Genomic DNA, 16,516 nt, shown 5'->3' on the forward strand with positions numbered 1-16,516 from the left:
TATGGCGTGCGCTGGAACCAACGGCTGCCTCTCCTCTCTTAGGATTGCTACAAAGCCTTTTTGAAGACGTATTTATGCAAGTATCGTTATCTGGTACCACATCAAGAACTTTTTGGCCCGCCACTGGGGTTCTGAAGGATCCATTCTGTCACCTCACTTGTATTTTATCTATATCAATTCTTTACCTCAATTCCTTCGTTCCCCTGCTTCCCTCTACCCTGATTTCTCTGATTCCGACTCAGATTTTGAGATCGGCTCTATACTTTCACCGCGTCAATGTCCTCATCTTCTGGTTTGTGGTAAATGGTTCAATGCACTGTTAAACGTTGACAATGTTGTGTTTTGATTGGCAGTAGATTCAGCATTCAACAATTACTGAACCGCGCCAAAGAACACTCATATAAACTTGGATATCGCTGGAATCCAAGTAAATGTGTCGTACTGCAACAACCAACTAGCCAAAGAACCAATCCCCTTCCGCCACTCCACTTATATAATCAGCCACTCCCCACAGCATCCAACTTCGTTTACCTCGGTATACCTTACAATGCTAGTGGTATGATCCACACCAACATCTCATCCAACGCACATCGCCTCTACTCTCACTGCTATGCGTACACTGCGCACTATTGGTTGTAATCCGCCGCACGGCTTTCCTCGCCATCTCGCCGTTAAAATTTACAAGCAGTTTACCCGACCCCATTTTCGAATATGGATCAGCAATTGCAACATCATGGACAAGACCGATGCCTTCGCTACATCTTTGGCGGCCACTCAAATTCCTCATCACTGTTATCTGACTCGTGCTTGTGACTTACCTGACGATGCATTATTGACCCAATTACGAACATGTCTACGGGATCAGCGCCATCAATGAAACAAGCTTCAAACGTTCAACGCAATATGGAAATCACTGTCATCACCACGAGATCTAAAATCCAGTGTACGCACATATCGCGCCACCAACCTTCGTAAGTTACAAGAAGGCCCTAATACAGGTGTCCTTATGTCCGCTTGTCGTCGCTCACTTGAGCTTGGTCCCACCTTCTTCCTAGCCATTGATATGGTAAGGAGAATTTCCATGCTGGTCAGCAGACCAATTTTAAAAATTTCTGACGATTTGTAATCCGCTCTCGTTCGTTTCGGTTCTCTCCCCCGACACTCTTTCAACCGCTTTTTTTCTATTACTGTATTCAAATATGACATAATTGTCACTTACCCATTTGCTCAGGAACGAAAGCTTTTAAAGCCATTATCATTGTATGCCATTAGTACCAAAGTTGTAACACAGGCATGTTCGGTCAAGTGAATCTTTCGTATATCACCATGACATTCAGAAAACGTAACCACCTACTCCGCTGGCGGATGGGTTGGCTATCCGTAGAACGGATCCAATGTACCAATTGTAACAATAACCACACCAGTCACCACCATCTCATTGAATGTCTCGATATCGCGTATCAACTGGACTTACCATCTGATGCAGCACCAAATCCAATCGACCACCTCTTTAACAAACTTCCTCGTAACCCACCAAATAATCCACAAGCCATTTGGTTTTGGCAACAGCAATGACCAAAATCAATGTTAGCGCTCGAACAACTTGATAAGATATTTCATCCAGATTTGAATGATGATATACCTGATGATCCGGAACTAGGTCTACAATTATTTGTGGGCTGGTTAACAGCGCCTCCTCCAATATTGCCTCCAGCACTCGCTGCCACGTCTACATTACTTAACACAGCATTATAGGCTGCCGGTGACCTCATTCAATCTCTATTTCTCTCTCTCTCTCCACTCTCTTTTGTAAATACTATTCCCACCCCCTAACGTAATCTATATTAAAAACCTAAAATCTGTTTCATGTCACTAACAGCTCCGCTCTTCTATTTTACGCACAGACCACCGATGAGGCTTGACGTTTGAAAGTTTAATTTTCTTTGTATTACCTCTTTTGTCCCCTCACAACTGTCCATTTTACCTTTTTCCCTTGTCATATAAGGGTTGTTCATTCTGCTCTCTCTGGTGAATTATTTCTATATCTCTCTTCAACCTGAACTTTGGTACGGTCATATGCTCCATAGAGCGCGGCCCCATAGAAAATCTCACTAATAAACTTATTAAACCAGTTATACCTCGGACAAGTTGTCTCGATGTCTACCTCTTCGAAGCTTCAATACAAATACGCATACCAATCGCAAGTCTACGACATATTAAAATATGTTTTTTTGAAATACCAAATGCTTCCAGCTCTACATTATTGCGCTGCTAAAATCCAGCGCTCCTCATATAATCTATTCAACAACGCTGTAGAGGTTGGTTTTACAAAGTTAATTAATAAAAAGTATATTTTGGCTTTCATGGTTTTTCAATCACATTAAGGCGCAGGCTATGGCTGGACCTGGAAATAATAAAATGCTACAGTTTACTACACACGCCGTCATTCTGTCACTTACTTTCTTCTAAAAGCACTTACGAATTTTAAATGTAGGTTCTAGATTATGATTGAAGAAAAATCTTCTCGATTGATAACAATAACAACAGAGATATCATATTATTTATAGCACTTTCAAAATTGAGAGTAATTTTGACACGTACCGCTCTCAGCTTCCAAAAAGAGAGCACTTTTCTTTCTTTCTCTTCTAAAGCCTAAAGCAACCCACATCCCACCAAACACCAATACACTTACGCAACTTTTGATTGACACATTGAAGAGACAGTAATCGCAACAGTAAAACTAACACCATCAAGAGACAAAAGAAAAAGCAACTGGCCGCTTATATCCGACTTCGTTTTTTTATTCACAAGCAAATTCACAAACCATTTCAGTACCCGGCCAGACAAATCAACAGTAACATGTGCATGTAGGTCTAATTATACTCTCTTTTTTAAATTGTAAAGAGTAGCACGGCTTGCTATTTACCAGACTTCAGATTAACGTACATATGTAATGAACGTGCTTTAACATTGTGTGGTATGGAGAACGCTTGATCTGCATTCCCAGGCCCCTTACTAGTCAGAGGGACGCTCATTTGGGTGATGCAAAAGGAGTACAAAGGATCGGTCTCTCCAAATATTGATTGAGATTTGATACATCTCACCTTTAAACGCGTTTTTTGTTTATATAAAGGCTCTGTTTAGCAGCGACCAGACTTGTCAAGCGAAGCCAACTGTGGACCGATTGTTGCCAACCCAAGGCAGAACAACATCAAAGTGATACATCAAGAGCTCTCGTGCGATGTATGGGCCAAATTTTAATTGTAGCGACTAAGCCATCTCTGCTTGATGCTGATGCTGTCGCAACGATGCCAATGAGAAAGGCGCCAAATCGTAGCACTACAGGTTGTGAGCAACGATTCGACCCACGTCATTGAGGTCGGGAAATGCAGGAGCTTGGACTTCTTTCACAGCTCTCAAAAAATCTCTTCCTGTTGGTCTGGCGAGTCCGCACTTAGTCATATTGTCGGCTCGCATCGACTATACTGAATAAACTCCAGGCAGTATTGTTAATTCCCCCGAACTATAAATGTTGCTCATTAAATAGCTTAAATACCAGTTTGTGGACTTCAAGTGTTACAAAATACGGTTCTCGTCGCTTTCAAGCACCAACACATACAAAGGATTGTGGCATTGCTTTGACCGTAATCGCACAGTCACTGGGATGCTTTCCCCCCAACCGTTTCGAATAAGCCTCGTGCACTCTATTTTGACAGTTCTATCTCCAGCCGTAGTGGACAAGTCGATAAAAATGAGACCCGTTAAACGGTGGCACTGCACGTATATGAAGTATCAAATCTCGCTCGAGCTAAGTTCGCTATCAATTTTACAGCTACACGCCAAGCTTGCTTATTAAATACAAGAGCTTCTTTCTATGACAATGTACGTGATAAACATCGCCTTCGTGTATCAGACGATCACGCGAAATGTATGCATCTTTATTTGAGAGCACATAAAGTGACCTTGTATCTCCATTTATATAAATGCAATGTGATACTCACTTTCGAGTGACACGATTCAGGAGTTCTCATCATAAGAGAAACGTACTGAACAAATAAAATTGCTCGCTTTTCCATGGACGTAATATATTTTGCTTTTGATGAGTGATACAGCAACCGCCAGCCTTGGAAGTCTATTTTCCACTTTGGACTGAATTGGAATATAGACACAAGTTAGATGTACTTGTACCTTGCCTGAAGAATTGTTATTTTTATACACTACAATCGCTAATAAGTAGTTTTCTTTGAAAGCTGGAGTGCTGCTGTCTGCTAAAGAGGGATAGCGAGAAGGAAGGACGACAGTGTATTGTGTGAACAACATGGGCAACAGAATGCATAAAGTAGAGTGAATGCGGTTATTTCTTTTGACTTACCACCCATTGTTACATTTGTGGACTTAGGTCAGTTTCAACTTTTCTGGCCATTATACTCGCTTTAGGTTGGGTTAACTCATTGTCGTTCATAGGGGGCAAAATAAGCTTTGTTGCTGCAGACTTTTAGAGAACTGATAATGCTTAGTCCATGAGGATCCTCATCCTCCCTCTATGATGTTTAGCAATGGTGCACAATATCTTCTCCTTTCTCCAGCTCATTCGTTGTGATGGTACGAGCAACATAAGCCTGGTATGCACTATGTATACATACTGTAAACTTCCCTTATTAGTCAATTTCCCTCGTCAAAAGTTAGAAACATTAAATACAAAGTATAACTCAATCTAGATACATAGAAGCCAAGTACTAGGCTCGCGAAGAATGTAAATCCTGCATTCGTTATTACATCATATCTTTTCTTTACTAATGACGAAAGGGAAGCACCCGGCAATAAAAACTATTAATGTGGCCTTACAAGCTCATTGATACTTATACTGTGGACCTTTCCGGCTACAGATATGTTCGTAATACCGCCTGCATGAGTAAGCCCAGTCTTCATTTTCTCCTTGTTGATGTAGTACAAGAAACAACTCGCTGTTGACACTTACCAAATGCAACTGATATGCACACAATGGGTAGCACTAATGAATGTATATCATCTGCTTCTTACACGAACACACATACATCATTCTATATATGCGAAAAAAGAACACTAGCACAAAAGAAGAATAAACAGGCATTTTCTGTTCCTCCCACTGACAAGTCCAGCCCGTTCTTTTTTTCATTTTTATACTAGTGATGCGCTAAACTTGACCAGCCGGTGACTATGTACATATAGGGGGAGAATAAAAGTGCGTCTAACAACCGGAAGCTGGCAAAAAGGGGATGGAGCTGGCAAGTAGTTGTTTTTTCCTCAATATAAATCTTACTGCACCAGCCAATTTTGTCATCCACTACTTATTATAAAGAAGAGAGTTATAAGTTTCGCTGTGTACGCGCCATACACACGCATTATAGGGTTCTCTTTGCTATTTACCGCTAGAAGTACATATAGCAGTAGTCTCCATTCACATATAATGAGCCTTCAATGTATATTAACATTCGTACAGCGGTTATGGTAAATTCCTGTATCGCTATGTTACGACAGTAAACGTAATAAGAAACGTAATTCCGTACATCCCGGTGACAGAGCTATTAAATGCGTTTACACCTTTTGTTAAGTGAGTCCCACAACATTACGGAATGCAGCACCACATTATTTCGTAAGGAGGCAACGCCATTGCTGCAAAGACATGCATAATGTCAGCTTTTTAGTCGCGTAAAAAGCTCTACTGTTGTCATGACACTCATGTAAAGCCAGATTTCTTATGAAAAAGGGTGTTACAGTATTTCGAACCCCTTCAAAACAATCAAACATTGAGCCAACTTTTTGCCAACATAAAGAAAAGTATTCAGTTGCCACTAAAATAGATCAACACTCCTAAAGCGGTTCAGTAAAAGATACTAATGTGTATATTTTTTAAGAGAACAATAATATGTAATGCGTAATAAAAATTTGAAAAAAAAACTACTACAGTAGAAGGAAAAAGACGAATAATGCTGTGGGAATGAGGAGAGTGAGGAGGAATGATTATAATGCTACGGGTTAATAAAAATATCATTACTAGTATTTGTTAATGTGCTTTGAAGATCCTGTCAATTCAGCTGACGTTGCGCTGTCAGTATCATCTTCTCTGGAAGTAGGATGAACAACAGGCAAGTCATGTTTCATGGATCGTTCATGGTGAGCAGTAGCGGTAGCATCACCATCAAATGTCATTTCACCGGTAATGTGATCAGTCGTTTGAAGGTTCTTGGCGCGTGTGTCAGTGTGACCATTCTTCTTGCTACCGCTTGTAGTGACCCAGTGGACAGTAATTACGTTGATCTAATAAGACAGTGTCACTTGTATTAGTAACTATGGTGGCGAATTGTGCATCATTACTTTGCTAATAGATATTTAAATATAATTACCGTTACATCGACTGTGCACATGGTCAAGCATACCAAACCACGTTCATGACCCGATGTCAATACAACCACAAGCACATTGAGGAAGGAAATAAGCAAACATACAAGGGATGCCACAAGTGTCTTACGGGCCAATCGATACAGTTTGGTGCTCTTCCAGTCGGTTCGGGTATTCCTTCCAACATTCATCAGTGGATGCATAAACAGCCATGTAAGATATAAGTTGAAGATCTATAATCGTAGAATCCGCACGTGATGTTGTTAACACATTGCTTCTGGTACATATACACTGCATAATATTGTCGGTTTTAAGCTTACAAAGTCATAGATCTAGCGAAGGTTATGAATTGGAAACAAGGCACAAGTTAGTACTAGTCGTTTAAAGCTGTGTATCATTACAGATCGATGATGATGAGCTTACCAAGAGTGGAATACTGGCAATTGGCTGCAAACCAATTGTACATGTGCCATCTTCTTCCAAGTAGATGTTTCGGAAGGTAACCATGAGGACAAAGATGATAATGTAGGGGCAAAGTAGAACAATGTGGAACTTGTACTGGCATGTCTTCATTCGGGTTGTCTTGACAGCAGTAACCATGTGTACACGTTCAATCAGCCTGTTTTAATTGCAAGAAACAGATCAATCAGTTGCCACTTGACGATGATTTATGTACTGTCATTGTATGGTCATATTGATGGCGAATACATACCAAGCATAAATAGCAATTTTACTACCAGCATAGAAGACGTCGCAAGAAAGCATACCCAAAGTACAAGAAACGATGTTATCTAGTAGTAACGAACAGGTTCATTTTAGTTTCTTCGCACAGTGAATGAGCTTCATCTTCATAGCTCTTCTTTTCAATGGCTTTTGTTCTTAACTTACGGTTGTTAGTAGAAACGACCATGATAGAAGTAACCGAGAAAGCCCAGGACAAAAAGTAAAGCATAATAACCAAAGCACGGCCATAGTTTAAAGATTTGAGCTTTTCGCCATCAGTCTTTACACCTAACGCGCATGCTAGCACGGTGATGCAAGCCAAAGAGATAATCTCGGAACCGATTTCAAGCGGATCAGGGTTGATATCAGCGAAATCATAAGTGGGTTCTGCGGCAACGGCAGCAGCTGCAGTGGTGATAGTTGCTGTTGACATTCGAATTCAAATTTAGTAGAAAAGTGGTATTAATGACTATAGTGTGGGATGATGCTTCTGAATAGAAAGGAAGAAAACTTGAGGTTTAACAAAAACAAATGGCAGGTTTTTAACATAAAGCGGCAAATTTAAGGGGATCCTCTTTTTGATAAATGGGCTTTGACAAGAAGTAGGCTTTTTTCTCTGCATCCATTCTTATGGGCTAAATCTTCCCCCAAATTTCCCAAAGTCGAGTGTGTTGATAACCTCTTTTTCCGGGAAACAGGAGCAGGTGTTAGTGTGTCTGGCTCGCTCCCTGATCTGCGAGTCTTAAATGCACACACGCGATGGGCATATGTGTTTGTGTGACACCATTTCATCTCTGAGTTAATAGACCATGTATAAGAGAAGAAGAAGAAGGAAAAAGCCAAGTACAAGTACAAGTACAACAAGATTCCGGATGTCAATCCCTGCCTGTCAAGTAGGGTCGTTCCCTTGCTCTCTCTTTCCCTGTGCTGGGTCTCTTACACATTTGCCATTATGTTGCTTCAACTAGCATGGAAACAGGGGCATCAAGAACAACAACCAGTATAAAAGAGTCACGCAGTATGGAAACCACATTGGGACTGTCTGTGTGTACAGGATCCTTAACGCCTTTGGGTTGGTTGTTGCATACTTGCAGGGAGTAGTATTTTGAAGAGAAACAAAGTGGATGTAGGATGTTTTTAGTTATACACGGAATAAATGCTGTTGTAAGAAGCAGATACGGTAGTGGGCTTTCTTTAGGTGGGTTCAAGGAGGTAGGATGTGAGTAAGTGTGTGTGTGTGTGTGTATAATATGTTGTAATATGTGCGGATAGTGTGCTTTATGCCAGTGTGTGTGGGGGATAAGAGAAAAGAGACAAGAGAGTGTGTGCGGATAGAGCAAGAAGCTTGCTATTGTTTTTTCTTTGTCCACAAGACTATTTCTTGCCACCCTTCTTACTCTTCGAAGAACCACCATTCTTGTTCTTTTGCTGTTGCTCCTCCTCTTCCATCTTGAGCAAATCCTTTTCAGCCTGCTTGGCTTCTTCGAGTCTCCTTTCCTGTTCGCGTTCTTCAGCAATCTTCAGCTCCTTTTCCTGCATGATTTTACGCTTTTCCTCAGCCTCTTTCATGGTCTTCATTTCTGCTTGCAACACCTTTTGCTTTTCATGCTCCAGCATTTGTGCCGCAGTCGAAAATATCGTTTGTCCCCAATTCTGTTTGTACGTGTTGGCTTCCTGACTCACTTCTTGCAGCTCCATCATGGTTTGTTGTTCGGCTACTGAGAAATCCCGCCACAAGTCATCCCCAATGCTGCCCATTCTCATCAGTTGTTGCAAGGCTGGCTTTTCTTGCTGTATTTGCACCAATCGACGTACAGCTTCCATGGCTCGTCGTAAAAGTGCCGCGCGTAAGTGCTGTTCAGGTACAGGCTTTTCGGTATTTAGCAGTGCAATGTATTGTTCTTTTTCGCGATTTTCAGAGAACCAAGGTTCAACTGATTGAAAACCTTTGTATACACGCAACAATAATTGTGATGTAATAGTGAGTGACAACCTGCTTTTTTTCTCAAGGAATCGCTTTACACCCTTCTCCTTTTGAAAGATTGCAATCCTAAAATAGGTTTGTTACCTGTGACCCGACGGTAAACGAAGGAGAAGACGCTCATGGCGGCAATGCAGCCGCCGAGATAGAGGGCTGGCAGAGCCAATGAATTCATAATCGCGTTTTGGGTTAAAGAACTAAAAAGGTGTGTCCACCTCTGTTGGTTTGCTGTGGTATTATTCGATTGGTTCACTTCAGGTCCCGAAGCAAATGTGCGTGTGCGCTGTTGAGCTGATGACACATGCCAGAATTCTTTATGCGAGAAATTTAGCACCGTTGCCTATGTTTTCAATAAACAATACAACTAAGCAGCACTAAGCCTCGAGTTTCAATTTACACCATGTACACAACTTTCTTTGAGTAAAAATGTACGTTTTCGCGTAGCGAAACTATATCAATGATGTCTGCCTTTTGACATCCGCGCTAAAAGTACGAGTTTCACGTGGACGAAACATCAGATACGTCAAAGAGGCAACAAGTGATCCAGGGCACAACTAAGTGATTGATCGTTTCAGCACAACAGCAGTGTCACCTTAAGTATTATCTGCAGCAGCACAACGCAGGGCTTTGGACAACACCAACAAGAACAACATATTGATATCATTAGTATTGCTACTCACAAAATCGAATTGTATATAAATAAAGAGAAAGAACAACAATGGAAGGGAGGCTAAAACTGGCTCATCATTTAAGCAGTACCGCCGTTAGCTCTCAGTAGGGAACGTCATTGTTCTGTAAAAACCCTTAGTATGCAACTGACCAGTGTGGTGCCTGTCTTACTGCCCTCGATTAAATTCTTCAATGTTTGATATCTAGCTAAACATAGAAAAATTTCTGCTGCTGCTGTGTATGACTCGTAACTCTGTATTAAGTCTATATCGCGGCCTGTATCGAGCCTACTATGTAGCAAAGAAAACGATTAGTGAAACGGAAGAGTAGAATATCGTAACATGCTTGCAGTCTCCTCATTGACCACAACATCAGCTGAGTTGGCGTCACTGAGTTCTTCAGTGATTAACTCAGGGCAGCGAACGAACCTTTGCTTTTAAAACCCTCACAGTCGTGTTATGTCTCTCAGTGCTTCTGCAATGTTAATGGTTTTCTATAGTAGACCTTCTGTGACACCCTTAAAATGAAGAACAGTGCGAAGAAGATGGCAGGGGTAAATGAAGCATTCATTTTCATAAAAGGCATACATTTCGTTAGTATCTACTCACATACTAGTAGTAGGACTAGTACGGTTGACGCTATGTTGGTAATATGGCAGAGACTATTGAATAACGTTAGGTTGTTTAATAGTGCTCGTTGATAACGATGAAGTAGTTTGTACTGATGCGTTTCTTCATGCTGCATCCCACAGCGGAAAAAAGCAATTTATGTGTAGAGGAACGACGTGGTTGAACTTCTACTTGAAAAGTGCGTAAAGTAGATGCTTACCACTTCTGTGCAATGTCGAAATTTTGAGTATTCACGCTTAGATCTAAACGAATAATTGATTGGGATACCTCTACTACAGATAGCCTTTGCTACGGATGGACTTTCCTGTTTGCCTTCTCAACAGAGATGTTCTATTTTCCTTTTGAGGAGCAAAAAGATATTCTGTGAATATAGCAATGTACAATAACCCTTTTTCTGCTCTTGCGATGAGCTAGTAGCTCGCTTTGCCCTAACTGCTGTCATCACTTTCTATAGTTCATGAAAGGGTAGTAATGGTAGAAGAAGTTGGAAGCGAGAGCAACAACCTTCTGATCGCTCTATAAAGTATTCGGTCATTAAAAAATATGCATGAAGCCGAAAGTAGCTTTGTGTTCCACACTCACACACACACACCAACTTGGCAAAGTAGTCTCCTTTCTTTCCATACTATTCTTTTTCTTTTTGACAATGGAGCCTTTATTCAATGGTGCACCCTTTAATCCACAGCGCTATGGAAGTAACAATATTCCACAGCCTGCAGATCGCTTATACTCTTACAGCGGATACACCGCTGGTCTCATGACTAGTAATCAAGCAGGTCCGTCGGGACCCTCCGCTGTCATGTCGCTTAAACAACACCACCAGCCTCAACATTCAATCCCACCTGCACAACCTCCTCTTCCAGCGAATTCTGGAATAATGGCAGCATCAGTGTCATCAGCAGCGCCAACTTCCGCTGGAACGAGTATAGGGGAACGTTATTCTGGAATGTATGCTTCTACGGGATTTGACATTCTGTCCGTCCTGTCACGCGTTGTCAATAGGTAATAAATCTTTTATAGTACGTAATGAAGTGGGGATATGATGGCAAGGAGCTTGCTGCTGCTGTATTTTCTTCCTCTCTCTCTCTTGTCTCTTCCACTGAGAAAAAGAAAAGGATGAAGATAACCCAATTTTAAAACAATTACTCGATCCACTGATGTCTTCCCGCTTGCACATTCACTCTATAACCAAAAATACAGACCAAACCCCCAGATCAATTTGGGGCCTGTCGATCTATCCAGCTCCATAGTTGTAGTGGATGCACGACAGTATGACTTTCCTATTATATATGCATCTCCTATGTTTGAGCGTCTCACAGGCTACGCTCCCTATGAAGTCATTGGCCGCAACTGCAGGTTTTTACAAGCGCCAGATGGTTGTGTCGCAATGGGATCCAGACGACGGTACACGGACAACAGCACAGTCTGTCACATCAAAACACATTTGGTTCAGGGCAAAGAATCACAAGCCAGCATTATTAACTATAAAAAGTCGGGCCAGGTGAATACTTTTTTTTTCGAGATCAACAACACGAACTCTTTGGTTTCAAATAGTAATTTTTCTGTCCTATTCCAGCCATTTGTCAACCTTTTGACAGTAATTCCAGTATCTTACGAAGCAGAAGAGGAAATTGACTATTTTGTCGGGTTGCAGGTTGATCTTGTAGAACAACCGAATTTGATCATTCAAAGCATGAAGGGTAGATAAGGTATTTTTTTTGTACTGCTGGAGCGTAGGGCAGAACGACAATAATGCTAGAAGTTGTTTCTTGTTTCTCTGTCATGCTATAATTTTGCCTATGCTCCGGATGGACCAGCTTTAGCTAATTTAGCATGTATGTATTCCTTTAGATGCCACCTATACAGTCAACTATAGGAACGTAATGATTCCACCGTATATACCACTATCATCATCAAGTAAGTAAAGAAGAGTTCCTTGTTTGTTGATGTTGCTGTCCTTCATGCATGGTGTTACCCGCAAATTGGGGGCTACAGGGCCTAACCGGGACGTCACTTTTCTTACTTGAACACAAACAAACATTAGATGCACAAGCACAACAAGATGGCCAACAAGTTGTGCCTGCACAAGAATGGACGAGACCGCCATCACCAAAACCGGCTTCTAGTCCACCTCCAGTGACAGAGGCTGCTGAAGAACCTGTGGATATCGAACAGCTGATTGCGGAAGCCAGTCGAGATAATGGCAAATACAAACGATGCTGGGAAGAACTGCTTTTGGAAGAAAGCCCCGACTTCATGCACGTATTGACGATCAAGGGGATTTTTCTTTACTGTTCTGATTCAATACGTAGCATACTTGGCTACGAGCCAAACGAGCTGGAGGGTAAATCGATCAGCACAGTGTGCCATCCGTCAGACATGACGACTGTCTTACGCGAGCTGAAGCAATCATCCAACGGACCAAGCGAGCGGGTCTACCTCATCTACCGGATACGACAAAAAAACGGCAATTATATGTGGATTAAATGCGTGGGACGGTTACACAACGAGGACGGACGGGGGCGGAAGTATATCGTTCTTTCAGGGCGAGAGAGACCAGTATATCAGTTGACGACACATGCTGCTTCTCTTGGACGCAAGATACAAGGAGGTTCGGGATCAGCATCGTCACCATCATCGAGCGATAACAGGAGTGCAGATGATCATGAAGTGTGGTGCAAGTTGAGCACAGACGGTCTGTTGCTCTACGCGAGCTGGTCCTGCGCCAACATTCTAGGATATCCTCCAAAAGAAATCACTGGTCATTCCATGTATCAGTTTCTCAAGAGTAATCGCACAACCGATTTAACTCGAACATTGGCTGAAACCAAAGAAGGGAAAATCGTTCACCTTCAGCACACACTTCTTAATAGTGCTGGTATCGAGATATCCGTCGCTTCCACGTTTTATCCCGACGGATCAACAACGTGTTTTTCGGAGGATCCAGGCTTTGTTTTAATGCATATCAGGATGGCAGCCGATACCCAACCGGATCAAGAACCAATGTTGATATCTCTCGATCTCGATGTCAAGAAAAAGGACAGATCAAATAATAATACAGACAGCAACAGTAGTAGCAACAACAGTATTGACGGATCACAACAACAACAATCCACCGTTGAACCAGAAAAGATGATAAAGGAACTTGACATTAAGCACGAGACAAACTGGCAATACGAATTACATCAGCTGCGAATAAGTAACAATAAGCTTAGAGAGAGCTTGAATGAGGCCTTAAAGAAACAGAAAGAGGTAAAAGTAGCACCATGGGCAGTTCTTTGTTATAATATATCCATATTTTATACCAAACATTCTATCTCTAGGTATCGAGAACGCCAGTAGATGCCATTTGTCAAGGCTGCTTACGGAGGCTGGGAGGATACCAAGAATTTATCGAGTGTAGATCACAGGATCAACCTTTGCTCTGTAACACTTGTATTCTGCGACGTTCGTCAGATGGCGTGTAGTATATCATCGGTTTTAAAACAATCGCAATAAAATAATGATAGTATAAAGCATGAAAATGCCCTTCCATGATCAGGGCTGCTACGGGGTAAAATAAGGAGTCCGACACATATAAAATGCTACGCTCCGCCTGCGATTTGGCCCTCTTTACCCATTGAACCATCATGTCCATCGGCGTACGTATACACATATAAACGCATCCATCCATCCATCCATATGCTCCCGAACAGAGAAAAAGAATGCTAATCCAATTGCCCTAATTCTAACAGACAATCCAGTCGTACCCTGATAACCCCCGTGTTGCTAAGGCCCAGATTGCCGTAAGTTACATGTTGATGCATCTGACACCTCAGCAAAAAGAAAAGCTCAATTCTGAATCGTCTATTTTATGTAGGCTGCCTACAGCGGTGTCTCTGTTAACGTCGAAGGCTTCGACTTTGCCAAAGACAAGACTCCCGAATTCTTGGCCAAGTTCCCCTTGGGCAAGATTCCTGCCTTCTCCAGCGACAAGGTTGATTTGTTTGAATCCACTGCTATCGCTTACTATGGTAATTTGAAAGCACGCGCGGTTTTTTTCTCATTAGAAATCAGAAAGCTAACGTGTTGTTGTTGTTAATTAGCTGCTGCCCAGCAGGAGAACTCCCCTCTTTTGGGCTCGAACGCTGTCGAAAAGGCCTTGATCCTCCAGTGGATCCTTTTCTCTGAGAACGAAATCAGCAACAACCTCGGCACCTGGGTCTACCCCTTGTTGGGCTTCGTGCCCTATATGAAGCCCAGCGTTGATGCTGGTACTGAAAAGGTCAAGCGTGCCTTGGGTGCCTTGGACAAGATTCTTTTGACCAAGACCTACCTTGTCGGTGACGAAGTCACCTTTGCCGATATTGCCGTTGTGACCTCGTTGGTCCTCGGTTATAAGACTGTTTTTGACAAGGCTTTCCGTTCCGAGTTCAAGAACGTCACCCGTTACTTCAACACCATTGTTGCCAAGAAGCACTTCAAGGCCGCTTTGGGTGAGGTTGCCTTGTGCGAGACTCCCTTGAAGTACACTCCTCCCAAGAAGGAAAAGAAGGAAAAGAAGGAAGAGCCCAAGAAGAAGGAGCAACCCAAGAAGGAAGCCGCCGCCGCTGAGGAGGCTCCCAAGCCTGCTCCCAAGCCCAAGTCTGCTTTGGACTTGTTGCCTCCCTCCAACTTCAAGTTGGACGACTGGAAGCGTCAATACTCTAACAACGACACCAAGGACGTCATGCCTTGGTTCTGGGAGAACTTTGATTCCGAAGGTTTCTCCATCTGGCGCGTCGACTACAAGTACAACGACGAATTGACCCAGGTCTTCATGTCCAACAACTTGATTGGCGGTTTCTTCGCCCGTCTGGAGCGTGCCCACAAGTACGCTTTCGCCTCGATGCTCGTCCGTGGTACCAACAACAACAACAGCATCTCTGGCTACTTTGTCATCCGTGGCCAGGAAGTGCCCTTCGAAATCTACGATGCTGCTGACTACGACTCGTACACCTTCACCAAGATCGAGCCTTCGCAGTACGAGGAGAAGAAGGATGAAATCTTCAAGTACATGGCTTGGGAACTCGATGACTGCGCCGACGGCAAGGTCTTCAAATAAACACATCGCGTTATCTCCCGACCCTACTCGCAATCTCTCTCGTCAACAAATAAAAACAATAAAGTCATTTGTACAAAGTTCTTATATCAATTCCCCAATCTTGGTTTTGACCGTACAAAGAATGGATGGTGATGATATGTTCGGGATATCTATTGGGCAACTCTGGTATAAAGGGATGGGGTTCATTGTAGATTCCAGCAAAACCAGTTTGTTCCTGCTTCAAGGTATATAGGTTGTCAATAGTGTCTAACCCTGTATGCATCGTAGATACTGTAAACTTTATGACGGCTAGCCTAGTGAAATATGAGGACTCAAAGATTGATGCATAGTGGCGTACTCTGCATCAACAAATGATTGTGCGTGTCTATATACAATATCGTTAGCAATTGTTTTAAAAGCACATATGTCATAAGGTATCTGAATTTTCTACGGTGTGTGAACCCGCTTAAAAGTACCACTTCATCATCATAAAGCGAACTTGTTTATGGTTGCAACTGCTGCCAGTCGCGTCATTTGACTTCCTGGGATAAACATTAACGGCAAACACCAGATGTCAAGACGACCCAAAAGCATGTTCTTATCGAACAGTAAGTTGTAGTTAGTGTCCTTTTCATGTACTATAGTGAAATATACAACGCATAGAAATTCCAAAAAAAAGAAGCACTATCATGAGCGAATCAAAATGTTTCTTTTCCTATTACTGATTGTAGTGGGAGACAATGCATGAGGTCCTGTTTAGTCTGCTTTCTGCTGCAATCTCTGAACACTTTTACTGCTAACTTTCTACCTTTTGTCAATCTTGAATTCAAGACTCGTCTTGGAAACTATGCTTATCTTGTAAACATAAGTTACACTGTCTTATCATTACACTAACTTCTGCAAGATAATCCCATCATTTGATAGGAAGACTGGTATTAACATCTTCTCTTACTTATTACCATGAGCACATACGGCAGCTGCCGCACAAGGGTCCATGCTGTACCGACTGCCATCATTGCGACGACACACGAGAAAACCATGTATTTTTGGTAGTCGCACCAGGAAGCTCGTGGT

At 42.2% G+C, this 16,516-nt stretch overlaps 6 protein-coding genes across 6 annotated transcripts; 3 read left to right on the forward strand and 3 right to left on the reverse strand.

Moving 5' to 3' along the window:
• The first annotated feature begins 632 nt into the window (after positions 1-632).
• BDB00DRAFT_925577 (uncharacterized protein) lies at positions 633-2,142 on the forward strand. Its single transcript, XM_053128808.1, has 4 exons — positions 633-851; positions 930-1,066; positions 1,273-1,525; positions 1,592-2,142. Exons 1-4 carry the CDS (start codon positions 734-736, stop codon positions 1,753-1,755), a joined length of 672 nt encoding a protein of 223 aa, XP_052984157.1. The 5' UTR covers positions 633-733; the 3' UTR covers positions 1,756-2,142.
• Positions 2,143-6,033: 3,891 nt separating this feature from the next.
• BDB00DRAFT_755909 (uncharacterized protein) lies at positions 6,034-7,534 on the reverse strand (the record flags this gene model as incomplete). The annotated part of the gene is made up of 6 exons (XM_053118866.1): positions 6,034-6,297; positions 6,384-6,611; positions 6,699-6,710; positions 6,802-6,997; positions 7,091-7,169; positions 7,267-7,534. The coding sequence occupies 6 exons, from the start codon at positions 7,532-7,534 to the stop codon at positions 6,034-6,036; spliced, it is 1,047 nt and encodes a 348-aa protein (XP_052984158.1).
• Positions 7,535-7,972: 438 nt separating this feature from the next.
• BDB00DRAFT_544871 (uncharacterized protein) lies at positions 7,973-8,750 on the reverse strand. Its single transcript, XM_053117800.1, has one exon. It carries the CDS (start codon positions 8,514-8,516, stop codon positions 8,052-8,054), a length of 465 nt encoding a protein of 154 aa, XP_052984159.1. The 5' UTR covers positions 8,517-8,750; the 3' UTR covers positions 7,973-8,051.
• BDB00DRAFT_752036 (Sec62/63 complex, subunit Sec66) lies at positions 8,530-8,925 on the reverse strand (the record flags this gene model as incomplete). Its single annotated transcript, XM_053118636.1, has 1 exon — positions 8,530-8,925. A coding segment is annotated over one exon (396 nt), but the record flags the coding sequence as incomplete, so codon positions are not given.
• A 2,101-nt stretch (positions 8,926-11,026) lies between these two features.
• On the forward strand, positions 11,027-13,847 carry BDB00DRAFT_755999 (white collar one B; the record flags this gene model as incomplete). The annotated part of the gene is made up of 6 exons (XM_053118872.1): positions 11,027-11,382; positions 11,581-11,881; positions 11,957-12,080; positions 12,232-12,297; positions 12,434-13,632; positions 13,704-13,847. The coding sequence occupies 6 exons, from the start codon at positions 11,027-11,029 to the stop codon at positions 13,845-13,847; spliced, it is 2,190 nt and encodes a 729-aa protein (XP_052984161.1).
• BDB00DRAFT_544875 (uncharacterized protein) lies at positions 13,844-15,937 on the forward strand. The gene is made up of 4 exons (XM_053117801.1): positions 13,844-14,021; positions 14,115-14,165; positions 14,240-14,393; positions 14,466-15,937. Exons 1-4 carry the CDS (start codon positions 14,010-14,012, stop codon positions 15,461-15,463), a joined length of 1,215 nt encoding a protein of 404 aa, XP_052984162.1. The 5' UTR covers positions 13,844-14,009; the 3' UTR covers positions 15,464-15,937.
• The last annotated feature ends 579 nt before the right edge of the window (positions 15,938-16,516 follow it).

Source organism: Zychaea mexicana, assembly GCF_025766255.1.
Source record: "Zychaea mexicana strain RSA 1403 chromosome Unknown BDB00scaffold_7, whole genome shotgun sequence".
Classification (NCBI taxonomy): Eukaryota; Fungi; Mucoromycota; class Mucoromycetes; order Mucorales; family Lichtheimiaceae; genus Zychaea; species Zychaea mexicana.